The sequence below is a fragment of the Myotis davidii genome, unplaced genomic scaffold (assembly GCF_000327345.1).
Source record: "Myotis davidii unplaced genomic scaffold, ASM32734v1 scaffold362, whole genome shotgun sequence".
In the NCBI taxonomy this organism is placed as follows: domain Eukaryota; kingdom Metazoa; phylum Chordata; class Mammalia; order Chiroptera; family Vespertilionidae; genus Myotis; species Myotis davidii.
In genome coordinates, this window is record NW_006297152.1 from 4,542,013 (window position 1) to 4,557,815 (window position 15,803).

Here is a 15,803-nt window from a genome sequence, read left to right on the forward strand (position 1 = left end):
CATTAGAACAAAGACAAATGCCACAGATGCTGCTAGTGTTCTTATTACCTAGGAAACTACAAGGGTTTTAGGAGCTCTGTGCTAGGAACCAGGGGTAGAGACCAATATATATGTATTTTCTGTTGTCTCAAGAAAGTCGCTAGACTTCCCCAAGGAAGGAGAGTGTGGCTGCGATTCCTGGGTGCTGGTGCTATGCTACGCTCTTTGCATCTATCATCTAACAGCTCTGTGAGGTAGACAGTGTTATTATCTCTAACTTAGAGGTGAGTCTGCAGCCAGAGCCGTTGAGTAACTAACCTAAGGTCACCCAGCTTGTAAGGTCTGGGGCAGGATTTGAACCTCGAGCCTCTAAACGTATGTTCTGTTGCCTCTTAGGTGAGATTGGTGTCTTAATCTAAGACATGTCAAAGGCTTTATTTGGGGGTGTTAAGAGATTATTGTTCATTTATTTATAGGTTTCTTTTAAGAGAAAATGCCAAAGTAACTATGAAATTACTTTAAAATTGTGACCTTACTATGCCCCTGAAAGAGTCCACCACATGGACATCTCTTTTCTATGGGCCAATTTCCTTTCTCCATTTCTGGTTCAAGACGGTGCAGGGGTTCCCTGGGCACCCTGGTCAAGGGAGGGGTAGAGTGAATAACTGTTTCCGTTTCCTATTGCTGCTGTACTCAATTACCACCAAGCATTGACTTACACCCACACCGATGTATGATCGCATAGTTCTGCAAGTCCTAAAATCCCGGTGTGTTCTTCCCAGAGGCGCTGGGGGAGATCCCCTGGCCTTTTCCATCTCCCAGAAGCCACTGCACTCCTCGTCGTGTGGTCCTCTCCTCCGTCTTCTAATCTCTGCTCCCCTTGTCCCCTTTCCTCCGAGTCTGTGAGTACATTGGACCTACCTGCATAGTCCAGGGTAATGTCCCCATCTCAAGATTCTTAATTTCAGCCACATCTGCAAAGTGCCTCCTGCCACACAAGATAGCACATTCACAAGTGGCGGGGATCAGGATACGGACATCTTTGGGGGCGGTTATTCAGCCAACCATCTCACTTCGCTGGAGACTAAAAGGTCTTCCGGGTAGTGGAGCTTTTAGTGCTACAACTACTACGAAAGTTCTGGGCCAACCTGGACCGTCAGCTGCCCTTAGCAAGGGGGCCCTTGTCCCAGGGAGATACTCTACTGACTCTTAAGGGAGTAGAAAGAGAAGATGAACACCAGGAAAAAAGCTGTAAAGGAAACTGTTTCTCCAATAACATTCTGAGGAGAAAAGCAGCCTTCACCTTTAGGGAGCCCCACACGGTAGCCTCCAAGGACCACATCCTTTCAAAGGAGCCTTCTCCGCCTAATGTTCTCCACTATTTCCTTGATAAAAGCAAAGCTATTTGCTAGATTATCTCTACTTCAAAGTCTGAATTATCCCTAAATAAGAAGCCTATATGGTGAGCTTGAATTCAGAAAGGTTCATAAAGTGTGGAACAACAGAGTTGTAGTTAAAAATAGAGCCAATTCCTTGCCGGTGACCGAGACTTGCCACCTCAAGGTGGAGCCATGGTCGGGTTTCTATATCGGGTTTCCTCCCCCGATCTTTCTTTCCTATTCCTCACCTTCCCCTCCATCCCTAGCCCCAGTCCACCCACCCAGTTATATTTGGTATTACAGTCTGTGGGTTTCTAAAATAATTCTCTCATGTGTTTATGAGTCTCACTGAAGGGAAACCAGTTCATGCCATATTTTTACACATATATTTAGCTTTCTATTTCTGAAGAAATAAACAAAAAAATTCTTTTTCAACGATGGGTGAATTCCAAGAAGCTTGGAGCCTGCTTTGGAAAGTTCCCTCTCAGGAACTGCTTTCAGTGTGTCCCATAGGTTTTGGATTGATATGTTTTCATTGTGAATGGAGGCCAGACTTCTGGGGTGGCACGCAGCCACTGGGGCCCAGGAGAGGGTCACCCAGCACGGTCTGTCAGAAGTGACAATTCGTGGACGTGAGGGTCATAAATCATCCCTCAGCTGTGAAGACAGAGGGACTCAGATCCTTCCAAGGTAGGGGCAGTGGAGCAAAGAAGATCGCAGGAATGAGGGAGCGACTGCCACTCTGCGTTACTCCGTGACAGCCGGTTCAGGGCTGCAAGTGGCAGTGGCTGCAAAAGCCAGACAGATCGATGAAAATCCAGGACCTAGAGGAAATCCAGGCATGCAAGAGGTTCTGGGAAGCATTTGTTGCTTTCTTCGGTGAATTCAGATAGCCTGAGGCTCGTGCTGTGGGGATGGGGACCGCTGGTGGGACTTGACAGATGGTGGAGAGAACCGGACTCCAAGGTGGCAGGGCTGCTCTGAGCACGAGTCTGTTCCGGGACCTCAGCCTGATCCCCACGGGCACTTATACCCAGCCCGCCCTTCTGCCGGCCAGCCACTGGCCATAGAGACTGGGCGGAAGAACGCACCAGATCTGGGCAACATGCGCCCCCCCCCTCACCCCCCCCCCTCCCCGAGCCCCATCCCTTGGGGAAATGTACCTCCCATCACATGCCTTCCTGAGTCAGAGACAGGCTGAAGAAGGTGTCTTACTGAAGAAGAAATTGTATTCTCATAACCTCAAGGGGCTTCATGTTATATTGCTTCTTCTATAGGCGTGGGGAAGGGGTATGAAGGAAGGGGGAGGCCACTGTGCTGGTGAATCTGCATCCTCTCCCCCAGTTCTGCTGAGGCATCATCCTTGGCAAGCATCTGTCCATAGCCGGCTGGGGGCAGGCTGGTGGCTCCCTGTGGAGAGTAAGTCCATAACCAGCTATCAGCCCACTCAGCTCATGGCATCTAAGGGGTGGCACGGCGGGCTTCCCCCTTACCGTGGATCAACGGTAGGGAGAAGACTATCCTATAATACTTACTTCAGGATCAAGTTGGAATCTCACTTGGAAATTATCTCATGGCATAGGCTGGACAACTCAGAGACAGAGGGCCGGGACCGACCCGCTGTTTCACCCACCAGGGGAACGTGGCCTCCCAGCTCCCTTCTTCCAAACAGATGGGGACTGGAGCACCTGGGACCAGAGGAAGATGCAGAAGGTGCTCTAGGTTGGCTGGGGGAGGGTAAGAGGCCCTTAGCGACAGTGGATGGATGTGGTATCATTGCTTTTCAAACAAGGAAAGCCAAGCCCTAGAGCCTTCCGGAGGACCCACAAACTCCATTCCTGACTCAGTTCATCTGCTCACATCGCCTTGTCCCCCTGGAATGAGTGTCTTCTGTTTTAAAATGTAGGTTTCACTATTAGGTGTAGCAAGGCCAACAGATCAGGAAACAGTAGCCTGAAAAGATAGTGAAACTCACAGTTCCCAAGAGGAGAGGCCATGCCGTGCTTGCGGGGGTCGGGGTAGGGGTGGGGGTGGGTGGTGATAATACTGGATAAGCACCAGGTCAGTCAGCAGGCAGAGGGAGAAGGGGAAATGTAGGCAAGAGCCTTTCTTGTAATTTCCACAAGAAGGCACAGGGGAGGCAGAGTAAACAGGTTTGGGACTGGCTCATTTGGGTAATTTCAGCAGATGCTGTGACACCAGAGCTCTCCCTAGTTGTCTGGTACCTGGCGCTGAGGTGGTTAAGGCAAGGGGATAGTGTGACCCCGAGTGTGAGAGCAGACAGAGGAGGTGGTTGTTGGGGGAGGAGGGGGGAGCGGGGTGACACTCTGATTGGGGGAGTTTGCATTTGAAAGGTGGGTTCTAGTGTAAGTTGTTCATTATCTCTAGGAATTGTCTAACCCGGGGAGGGGTGGCCCTCCGGGCTCAGCAAGGCCCCAGAGGCCATAGCCTCAGAGAGCAGAAAATAAAAATGCATGGGTCATACACTTTCCTCTTCTCTGTTTCCAAGACCCAGTTCAAGCCTCAAGCTTTCCCAGACACCCCATTCCATTGGGACCACTCCCTCCCCCGAAGTCTCATAAGACTTCGTGTCCCTGCTGTTCATTTTGGTATCAATTATCGCAGGAGAGTGTTCTGTGTCCCTGCATCACACACCTAAGCACCTCGGAGGTGGGGCTTGTGTCTTTTACTCATCTTCGTTCCCGGCTGCCCTCGGGCCGAGAGTTTGACATGCTTGTCATAGAGTCTCAATTGCCTTCAAGCTCAAAAATGATCCATGTCAAAGTGGCATGTCTTAGGGAGGCTTTTTAAAAACCCCTTCAGTTTCTTCCTTTATTACCTAGGGCTTGATCTTTCTAATACTCAGAACGTATGCAACTCTAGACCACCTTTATGGAATTCTCCATTCAGGCAGCTCCAGCTGTGAATGCAACTCAGAAGGGACCCTTTCTAATTTCAGCTGGAAAGGAGAAATTGAGTAAGTATCGATGCCCTGACTCCAGTGTTTCCTCCATGAACTCCCTGGGAGAGGAGAGATGACATACAGCAGTGGGTTCACGGAGTCGCCCGGAGGCAGAGGAGGCATGTCTGTCTCATGTATTATTATTAATGGACAAACCATCTGTGTTATGTCCATCTTCGCTGGTGGGTCCAGCCCATGCTGTCAGCAAGGGAAGTAGCCTGGAATGAGGAGACACAGTGGATCCTCAAGGTATTGAGGGCAGGACACGGCGATGCTGCCGGCCACCTTGGGCTCCTCCTCCATTAGTATAAGAGCGATGAGGGAGAACAAATGGAGGGCGGGTTGGACTTGAGTGTAAAATGATAGAGTGATTTGGCTCTGTCCCTGGGGCAGAGCTGATGGACAAAAATAGACCACATCTTGGGAAGCCTGGCATGAAATTAAACTCCAGGGCTGTAGCGATAGCCTTGCCAGTGGGCTACCTGCCAATATCCAGAAATGCCCTTGTCATGCAAAGCGGAGGTGGTGGTGGAGTGGAAGAGAGAGCCTCTGTGGAGGGGGCCCTGACATTGCAGGGCTGTCCCATCTGTCTTGAGTCCCTTGTTATTCAAAATATAGCCGATAGGCCTGCAGCATTGGACTCATCTGGGAGCTTGTTAGCGATGCTGAATCTCAGGCAGGGCTAGGGGGAGGGGGCGGCTGAAGAGGTTGGCGCCCTCCACTGCAAAATTCAAGGAGGCGCCCCAAAACTGGGTCATCAAGATAAATAATACTTTTAAAAATCAAAATTCATGCCAAAAAAAAAAATCCATGAGATGAACAAAATAGCATAATTTTAAATGAAAACAGGGTCTGACTCTGCACTTGAAAGATTCTGCCTCTTTCACCTCCCCCTAATCTTGGCCCAGATCTTAGGCCGCGTCCACACTGTTAGAGTCAACATTCTAACAAGGTCCCAGAAAATGCACATGCACCTTGAAGTTTGAGAGGCACTGCTTTGGACAACACCTCTCAAGCCACAACAACTCAAAATCTTGGAACCCAGACAGCAGCAACGATGGATAGGGATAATCAGAGAAAAAGTTCCAGAAGCATCCACCCCCACCAGTTGGCTGGCCATTTGCCTGGATTTGCACACGGCCACCTTAGAATTGTAGTGTTTCATCGCTTCCTATAAACTTTAAAACCTGTTTTATTTGGAAATCATCATACATTCATAGGAAGTTGCAAAGAGAGTACAGAGAGAAGCCATGTGCCCTCACCCACCTTATAGCCACACCCTCCCTTCCCTGCCCCACTCCCATCCCTAACTCTTGGCAGCACTAATCTTTATAAATGAATGACATATAAGTGGAATCATACATATGCAACCTTTTGAGATTGGCTGTTTTTCACTCAACATAATGAACTGGAGAGTCATCCCAATTATTGCACATGTTACTTCCTTCATCAAATTGTTTTTGCACCTTTGTCAAAACTCAGTTGGCCATATTTGTGTGGAGCTATTTCTAGACTATTGTATCTCATTAATCTATGTGTCTATCTCTCTACCAATACCTGAGGTCTTGATTACTATAGGTATATGATAGGCTTTAAAATTTGGATAGATTGATTTTCTCGCTTTTCTTTTTTTTTTCTCCAAAAAAAAGGTTTTAACTACTCTAGTTCTTTACCTAGCTTTAAAATTTGGATAGATTGATTTTCTCACTTCTTTTTTTTTTCTCCAAAAAAAGGTTTTAACTACTCTAGTTCTTTACCTTTCCATATAAATTTTAGAGTTATTTTACACCCAAAAAATCTTTCTGACATTTACATTGGAAATGCATTAAACTTATATGCCAATTTAGGGAGAATTACTATCTTTACAATGTTGAGTCTTCTAACCCATAAGCACAATAACCTCTACATTTACTTAGATCTTTGATTTCTGTCACCAGCATTTTGTAGTTTTTAATGTATAAGTTCTGTATATATTTTATTATATTCATACCTGAGCATTCATTTGTGTGAGCAGTTATAAGTGGTCTTATACATTTAATTTCACTTCCACATGTTTTTGCTGTTACTTTTCTTAGATCGACCTTGTATTTTATGAACTTACTGAACTCACTTATTAGCTCCAGGAGTTTGCTTGTAGATTTCTTGGGATTTATAAGTAAATTTTCATGCCATCTGCAAATACAGTTTTTCTTTTCCTTTTAGATCTCTATTTTTTTGAAATTTCCTTTTCTCGCTTTCTTGAGGTAGCTAGAACTCCAGGTGCTGTGTTGAATAGCTGTGATGAGAGCAGACATCCCTGCCTAGTTCCTGATCTTAGGAAGAAGCATTTAGTCTTTCTCTGTAAAGTCTGATGTTCGCCGTAGGTTTTTATGGGTGTTCTTTACCACGCTGAGGACGGGCCCCTCTAGCCCCACTTTTCTGAGTTTTTTTTGTGGGGAAGGAAGAAATTTCCTCTACTCTTCCAGGTTCTGGGCCCCACACTCAACAAGGACGAAGTTCCTTTGTTTGGGACCCCAACCTACATGTCTCTTCATCTGGCTGTTGATTCTTATTCTTAAAATCCTTTGTAATAAGTTCATGATCTAGCAAATAAATGGGTTTCTCGAGTTCTATGAGCCACTCTAGCGAGTTTGCTGAACCCAAGGAGGGGTTCTTCGGAACCATCGAACTCTACAACACAAAGAGTAAATCTGTGGCCTAGAAATAATAACATCAGTATGAACCCACACAGTGTAACAAATGTACCACAGTAATGCGAGGCATTACTAATAACGTAGGGGAAATGGTGTGTGTGCGTGGAGTGGGGGAGGAGATAAAGGGGCTGAGTATATAGAACCCTGTACACTATTTGCTCACATGTTTTATCAATCTAAGACTGTGCTAAGAAAGAAAGTCTATTCGTTATTTAAAAATGCAACTCTAAAAGAAATGTGATGAGAATTTTTTAAGCTTTAGGAGAGCCAGCAGGGTCACCCTGGAACCTTGCTTATAAACTGCACCGCAAGCCTTGCTACCCAGGCTCACTTACAGAGTCCGTCACCTGTAAAATAAACCCAAGCCTCGTTTTCTCAGCGGCACAAGCTCAGGCCCCGAGAGAGCTGTAGAGCGAACCCCCTGAGAAATAAGAGGGCCAAAATTTTCATCCCTTCCTAGGTTACTGAATTTTTCTCATGAAAATGAAATGGGGCGTGGCTGGCCAAATTGAAAAAGCAACATCACAAATTCTTTCGTGTGTGTGTGTGTGTGTGTGGCGGGGGAACACGTTTCTCTGGCTGAATGCTCCTTAACTCACTGTGATGATGGGTTTTTGACCTGACGGTTAATTCTCCCTGATTATGCAGAAGGCTCTGTGAATTTGTTTTGGTGGCTTTTCTCTTCGGAGTAACTGGATGAGGCAACCAGCTCACCTTGCCTAACCGAAGAAGGCTGCTGCTGCTGCTTTTGAAAAAAATGACTCCTGCGCTTCAGAATTTCTGCACGTGATCAGAGGGAGCACAGTTCCTTCTGTTGCTCCAGCGGCTCTTAGTGAGGGGCTTGTTTCAAATCCCCCTAAACTACACTGGCTCATCGAGTGGAGGCCCTTTAAAACTGGATTAATCCCCTGGAGTTCGAAATCCTTTTGCTTTGAGGGCTGAAATCTGGCTCCCTCACCTTTTGAATCCCCAACTTGTGCTTTGAAAGTTGGCACTTTCTCTTTAAATGGCAAGAAAGATCGGAGGTAAGCCTTCTAGAGCTGAATGTATTGATTGCAATGATCGCCTTTAATCCACCCCTTTCCTCCTTATAATGTGCGGCTTTCTTCTCTTAATTAGAAAGAGCCAGAGATTATCTGCACAAAACCGGGAGGTTTATTGTGATTGGCGGGATTGTCTCTCCTGTCCACGACTCCTACGGAAAACAGGTGGGCTCCTCTTTGCCCCTTTTCTCCCTCCCCTCCCCTGCCCACCCCCCCCCAACTTCCTGACCTGATGCCCCCTCTGGTATCAAACTGCCCCACTGCCATTTCTGCTGTGATTCCTGCCAAAGCAAAATGCCTGGTAGCAGGCATCCCGTTTCCCATCTCTGGACCAGCCAGACCTCAGGGACTGGTGTTGGGCAGCAGCTGAAACAGCTGCCCACGACCAGGCAGCTGCTGGCAGTGCCAGGCTCGGTCCAAACTCATTAGAAGAGAAGCAGTCACACCCGCTGAGGGCCAACTGTGGCTCAGCAGGGATGCCAAATTATCGGCTGGTTATGGGCAAGGCAAGTCTTTCCTGGGATTTTAGGAGGAAAAAAGACTTACACCTTTTATAATCTGATTTTACAAAGTCACTTTCCTGCCCCTCCATCCCTGCCCCATGTCCCAGACAATCTAGGAGCCACTCCCCTTGCACCCCATGCAACTTGGTGGGCCCCAGGGGAGCCTGAGTCTCCTCTCTGTGCTGGGCACATGGCTGCCCGAGAGGTGGGGGCTCACCCATGGGCCCTGTTGTGGGAGGTCTCCTCCTCCTCCTGCCCTTCATTCCTCTTCTTTCCCTGCTGCCCCTCCATGCCTGTCTTGTGTCTGGTGGACAAGTAAAGGGGGCACACCCTCATTCCCTGTCACCACCGAGAAATGGCTGTGCTTTTGGAATGGGCTGCCCCGGATGGTGTCTCGGGAGGCGGTGGGGAGCAGACACAGGTCCCATAATTGCCCTGTTGCTTCCCAGGGCCTTGTGTCGAGCCGGCATCGTCTCATCATGTGTCAGCTGGCCGTCCAGAACTCCGACTGGATCAGGTAGGGCTGGTCTGCTGATGCCGGAGGCGGGTGGGCCTGGGACTCACAGGGGTGGGTGGAGAAAGAGGATGGGTCCGGGCAAGGGTTGGGAGGCCAGGGAGGATAGTAACCCTGTTAAAGACAAAATTCAGTGGTTCATAGGTCGATGCTCAACCACTGAGCCAGGCCGGCCGGGCCAGCTGAATAGATTTAAAGATCAAATTGGCTTTATTCAAAGATTCATGAATCAGGCAATATCCCGCCTAGCAAGTAAAAAGGAGCTCCGAGGAGCTACACAAAATGGAAGGCTTTTATAGGCAGAAGGGGAGAGAGAGTGGATTGTTTCGGGGTTAGGTAACCTAGCTGGGGGCAGGAGGAGGCTATCGGGTGAAGTACCTCACCAGGAGCTGACCAGGAAATTCTGGACTGACTGGTTAAGATAATAATCCCGGGAGAGGCTGAAATTGCTGTTAAGCTAGGTAGGACGCCCTGGTGTGGTGATGTGAGCTTAGCACAAGTGACTCCATTTTGGGCCTGTTGTTTGTTTCATAACAGCCCCGTGCAAGCAATAGTTATGTAGACCTTCAGGGTGGCCCAACTGATAACTTACATTTTTAACCAAGTTCTGGGGCCCATGGCACTAAAGAGGGTGCTTCTAGTGTTTCATCTGCTCTGACACCTTTGGATCCAGGAATATTCTTGGAGCTTCCAAAAGCATCATTGGGTTTGGGGTGGGGCATGGCCAGAAAACCCAAAATGCTTCCCTACTTTTATCCCCACTCACTTCCCGGGTGAGTGGCCTGGTCTTGGCTATTTCCTTTCCCAAATTGGGGTCTCTGGGGCCCCAGGTTGACTGTGGGACAGAGGCGTGGCGGGGAGCGCTTGCTCCCTTTCCCAGGGACATTCCACTAAGATGGCAGAGCCGTTACCCACTGAGCCTGCCGTGTAATTAAAGCAACCTTCCGCTAATTATGCTAATTACACTCCCAACGTGCCTACAGCTGTAATTTGCATGAGTGAATGACGTTTCTAAAAAATAATGGCCCACCATGTGCACTGTCATTTCCCCCATGGAATCGTCAGCAGCACCTAGAGGCTCCCTTGAAAGGAGGAAAAGGAGGGAGGGAAGGCCGACCTCAGGAGGAGTGGCGCAGAGCGTGTGGAGGAATTGGGTGAGCCAGAATGAGAGCCGTGAAGGGAGGCGACAGTGGTGATTAAGAATCCATCCTTGCCCATCGTGTACAGTGATCTGTGTGAGGAGCACATGTGCTTGGTAGACCTTCTCCCCCCCTCCCCCACACCCGCCGCCCAGGGAAGAGGGTAGGCGGAGAGACAGTTGCCTTGTCTCAGATGAGGCCCAGAGACGTCCAGGGGCTTGAGAGCAAACAGCACGCCTGAGGTCAAGGCAGGAATAGAAACACAGCCTCTGAACCTTGTAACTCATCACCTGCTGGGGAAACGGGGTCCAGTCGGGAGAATACTGGGCAGCAGGCTGTTCTCCTCGGATGTGATTAGAAGATTCTAAACGAATTCCCTCAGTCACTCACTAAATGTTGATTGACAACTTCCGGCCCGCCCTGCTCTAGGCACTGGGAAAGCTAGAATACGGAACTGAGATCACTAGGGGGGCTCAGAGCTAGCTCTAGAGGGTGGGGCTGGGTGCAGCAGGGCCCCTGGACTTGGGGAGTCTGCTGAGTAGATCCATCCGGGGTCTGTGCATCTCAGGGGAGGGCTGGGCTGGGATCTGGGGGAAGGGAGGACAGGCTCAGGGCAGGCTGACTCTCTGAGTTTTCAGTTAGAGAGAGTGCCTCTCTGAAAACCTTAGGTGTGTGTGCATGGTGGGAGGTGGGCAGGGAATGCTCAACTGCTAAGAAACATCCCAATTTAGCATCTCATTTAGTGTGTAATGAAGGCCGAGTGATGCATCCGTCGGGGCTGGAGCCCTGCTCACTCTCATCCTGGCATGTAGGAGGGCGTGGCCCGGCCCAGTCTGACGGCCAGGCCCACCCCCGTGCCCACAAGGCACCCCTCTGGGCAGCGAGGCAGACAGGGCAGACTCCCCAGCTCAGCTGGCTGCAGCCATGGTGGGGGGCGGGGGGCGGTGAGGGCTTGGCTCTCGCTATCCTACTAGGCCCCGAGGAGAATTCCCGTCGTGCAGGTAAGGATACAAGCAAGACACTCGTCTAGGCACTTTACATCCAACACTCATCACGCCCTTCTCATCTCCCCACAAGAGAGCTGCCACTGCTAGTCTCCTTTTACAGAAAAGTGAGCGCCGAGAGCGATCACATAGCCTCCCCACGGCCCTGCAGCACGAAGTTCTGGGCCTGGGGTTCCGCCTGAGCAGATGAGTGTCAGCGTCCCTGCATGTCAGCCCACACACCCCTCCTCTCACAGAGGGGAAACTGAGGCTCCGGGAGGCGTCTAAGCCCAGGTTGTATCAGCTTGAAGATCTAACTACACAGCATGATCAGGTCTGCTCAGCGCCCTGGGCGGTGGTCTGTGGAGGGAACCAAGAAGAAAAGAGGGAGAGACTGGACACCAAGGGAGACCCCCTCTTCCCCCCATTGTGCAGGGTGGACCCCTGGGAGTGCTATCAGGACACCTGGCAGACGACCTGCAGCGTGTTGGAACACCATCGCGACCTCATGAAGGTGAGCAGGCCGCGCCGAGGGCTGGGGGACCACAGAAGCCAGGCAGGCTGTGGGGAGGCACCGCTGGCCTCCTGACCTGGTTCGGTCTCTGGTTTCTCACCAACCAGGCCCCGAGCAGCACACAGGAGGGCGGTGGGCTAGGCCCCAGAGCAGCCCCGGGGACTGCACCTGCCCTGCTCCCCTTGCTGGATCTGACCCGGGGCTATTTTCATCCTCTGGGGGCGAGTTCAAGGTGGGATGAGGACCACAGGCAGAAGACTTCAGAAAGTGAGGCGAGAAGGAGACCAGGCAGAGAGAGGCAGGAGAAGGGTGCTCCTGTCCCACCTGTTTGGGAGCCAGTGGTCCCTCCCACCTCCAGCATAGGATGCTGTGCCGAGGGCTGCACACCTGCCGGCCACTGTACCGCCGTCCCCATGGGTTCCTCCTCAGTGAGTCCCACGGGCAGACAGCATTTCAGCTCCTGCTGTGTCCGTGGGTAAAAGGAAGCTGGAGAGGTGAGCAGCATGTCTGAGGACACACAGCGACTGCCCAGTGAGCACGGCAGGGTGCCTGGGGCTTGTGGCCGGGTTGCCAGGTGAGGACGGGTTGCCAGGTGAGGACAGGTTGCCAGGTGAGGACAGGTTGCACACCAGCCAGTAGCACCCGCCACAGACCAACACCAACCCATCGACTCCCACTGTGAAAGGAGAGAAGCAAGAAGCCCAGCCCCCAAGGCCAGACACAATCCATTCTGCTCACCTGCACCGACCCTGCTGCAGGGCCCTCCCAGCCCCAAACCACAATCCAATGGCATTGTTCTGCCCCCAGGGAGCCCCTCCAGTGCATCTGTGCTTCATGTCAAAGGGCCTGTCCCGTCTCCTCCTTGGGGCGCTGTCCGCGGCCCTGACCACCCCACACTATGCCAACCATGGACCACGCTTTATCTTAACAGACATGCAGCCTTTGGGGTCCAGACCGTTCAGGGAGTCACCAGGGGAGTCGAGAGGGCTAGCAGGCAGTTGCTTCGTCCATTAAGATTTCCCCCAGGCCCAGGGAGTTGAAGAAAACCCATGTCCTTCCCTCCATTTTCAGAACCCTTCACACTCGGGTCCCCTTGAAAGGACTGGTGAAGGATGGCACTGGCTGCTCCCCTGTGCTGCTCCGTGATACAGGACACCCCGTCTTACTGTCTAAGGGTGTATCTGTCAGGACAGGCTAAGAGATGCTGTGGTAACAAACATCCTTAAAACCTCAGTGGCTGCCCATACATTTTTTCTCACACTGAGTATCAGCTGAGGGGCCACAGGGACCTGTGCTCCCAATAGTCACCCAGGAGCCCGGGCATCATGATGGAAGGGAGGACGCCAGAAACCCACAGACATGCCTGGGCCCCGGGTATGCCAGTCATAATGCCTGGCTCCTGTTTTGCTGTCTAGGTGCCTGGGCTCCCTGCCCCTTCCTCTGTTGGCAATGCCCAGAGGCATGGTCCTGGGCCAGAGAAGCTGTGCCAGGCGCCCCAGCTGCAGCAGTGACGGGCACAGATGGGCAGAGGATGTAGCTCTCGGCCCCGGGCTTAGAGCAGGAGCTGGGCTGCCTCCTAAGATCCTTGGCCTCCCCAGTCCTAGCATCAGGCTGGGTTTCTGGCAGGGAGAGTAGACCCATCGGAGAGACAGGCGCGGGGCTTAAGAAGTGGCTCAAGGCCATGTTTGGGAAGGCCTCTGAGAACCTGAGAAACTGACGAGGACAGATTGGGGCAGGCGGCCTGCCCTCTCCTTCCCTAGCCTAGAACTAGGATGCATGCAGCAAGAGTAGGAAACTCCTTTGCTGCCAGACCAGTTATTCTGTGAGAATGTGGCATTTTCTTACCTGGAGGTGACATAACATTAAAAAGGGGGCAGACTGTCCCTTCCACTCCCACCAGCAATACCTTCAGAGGGTCCCCCCAGCCCTGGAGCTTGGGGGTCCTCTGGCAACAGCACAGTAATCCAGAACGGGCGGTGGGCAGGGGCTGGGATGCTGGGTTTCAGGGAAGGGGCCTGGAATCAGCAATGGCTCTTCCAAGGCTACACAGATTGAAAATTCACCCTTTGTTTCTGTTGCCCGGCAGCCACTGTCCCCTCACTCCCGGGTCAGCTGTGACGAATGCTGGGTATCTGCTCCGTTTTCTGAAGCTCTAGAGCAGCGGTTCTCAACCTGTGGGTCGCGACCCCTTTGGGGGTTGAGCGACCCTTTCACAGGGGTCGCCTAAGACCATCCTGCATATCAGATATTGACATGACGATTCATAACAGTAGCAACATTACAGTTATGAAGTAGCAACGAAAATAATTTTATGGTTGGGGGTCACCACAACATGAGGAACTGTATTAAAGGGCCGCGGCATTAGGAAGGTTGAGAACCGCTGCTCTAGAGAGAAGCAGCGCAGGATAACACAGGACAATGCTGAATACACGTAGCATTTCTGCTTGGCTCTGGAATGTGGCTTCACACTGGCCCGCTCTGCCCAGGGCCCCGCCCCAGCCTCCTGCAACACAAACGCTTCCTGCTCTGCCTGGCACCGCTCTGGCTTGGCCCTGCCGTTGGCATTTCTGGCCTGGAGAGGCGGCAGATGGCGATCGTGCCTGGTGTTTATATGACCTTTCCCAAGCTCACACGGCCCTTGTGCAGACATGACCTTGTTTGAGCCCCACGAAGGGCAGGGAGGGCAGGTATGCATGTTACCCAGAGGTTACAGCACGGGCTGGGGGTACCAGCTTCCTGCCACGTGCCAGGCACTCCATAGACACCTTGCATATCCTCCCTCGTATAATCCCAGCACAACCTGGAAATTGCCTCTCTATGCTAGACTCCTGAGCTGAGGTTCAAGAGAAGTTAAGTCTCTATCCAAGGTCCCCAGACAGAAGGGGGCAGAGCTCAACCTTGAACCTAGGTCTGGGCAACACCACACCCCATTGGACAGCACATGTGTGTTTGGAGATGATTAGAAACACGTTCCGTACGTCACTTGGCTGACGGCACCGACTCTGACCTTTTCTCTTCCCCCAGCGGGTGACCGGCTGCATCCTCTCCAATGTCAACACCCCCTCCATGACCCCCGTGATCGGACAGCCCCAGAACGAGAACACCCAGCCAATGTACCAGAACAGCAACGTGTCCACCAAGCCCACCGCAGGTAGGGAACGCCGGCGTACGGAGGGTTCTCCGACTTCAGAGTCGCCGGGAGCGCTTGTTAAAGTCCAGATTGCTCGGTGCCGCCCCAGATCTGATTCAGTATGTCTGGGAGGGGGAGAGTTTGCATTTTTAACAAGGTGGCGCTCATGCTGTGGTCTCCATAGCGACAACCCTTCATATAGACGGGTCAGAGAGACATGGCCAGGATTAGAGAGACAGAGAGACACAGGGGTGAGGGTGTGCATTCTTCTACTGTATATCAATATAAATTATATAAATATAATATAAACATAAACTGCCTCAATGGAAATGAAAGATACAAAAGAGAACATTGTCCTCTGCCTCTCCCAAGGGGGTTGAAGACTTTGCCCAAGTCAAACAGCGAGGAAGTAGCAGGACCAGGAGTCACACCCAGGCCATCTGCATCCAGAATCCCACCCTCTTACCCCCCCCTCTTCAGTGACAGGGAGATGGGGGGGGGGGCCACCGCACAGCCACCCAACACCTAGCACTGGGTGCCCGCACCGTGCTCAGTGCTTTACCCGGCTTCTGTTCGAATGCAGTGATTCTGCGATAGAGATAGGACGTTCCCATGGACGTGAGATGCAGAGGAGACGTGGTTTGCCTCAGAACACACGGCTGAAGCGCACAGGAGCCAGCATTCACATTCAGGGCTTTCTGATTCCAAGACTCTGTCTGATATTTTCTTCCAGGCCAATTGCAAGAGGCAGACCCGGTATTACTTTTCCAGCCTGGAGCCCATAAGCGATTATGTCATTAGGCTGCTATAAACAGGAAAGAGTTCCATAGTTCACATACAGCCACAGGTGGGGGCTCAGAAAAAAACAAAGTCTGGATTAGAGCCCAGAGAGATGATGGAAAACCAGATACCTCTTGGCCAGAGTAGGCCGTCTGATTTTCTAAGGGCCGTCTGCATGGGAAGG

At 51.3% G+C, this 15,803-nt stretch overlaps 1 protein-coding gene across 1 annotated transcript in view; it reads left to right on the top strand.

The window, feature by feature from the left end:
* The window catches only part of NMNAT2 (nicotinamide nucleotide adenylyltransferase 2), a 114,645-nt gene that overhangs the window by 67,526 nt on the left and 31,316 nt on the right, over positions 1 to 15,803 (top strand). The window contains exons 2-5 of the mRNA XM_015569929.1: positions 8,133 to 8,221; positions 9,009 to 9,076; positions 11,631 to 11,709; positions 14,734 to 14,860. Coding sequence (XP_015425415.1) covers positions 8,133 to 8,221; positions 9,009 to 9,076; positions 11,631 to 11,709; positions 14,734 to 14,860 — 363 coding nt within the window. The remainder of the gene's footprint in view (positions 1 to 8,132; positions 8,222 to 9,008; positions 9,077 to 11,630; positions 11,710 to 14,733; positions 14,861 to 15,803) is intronic.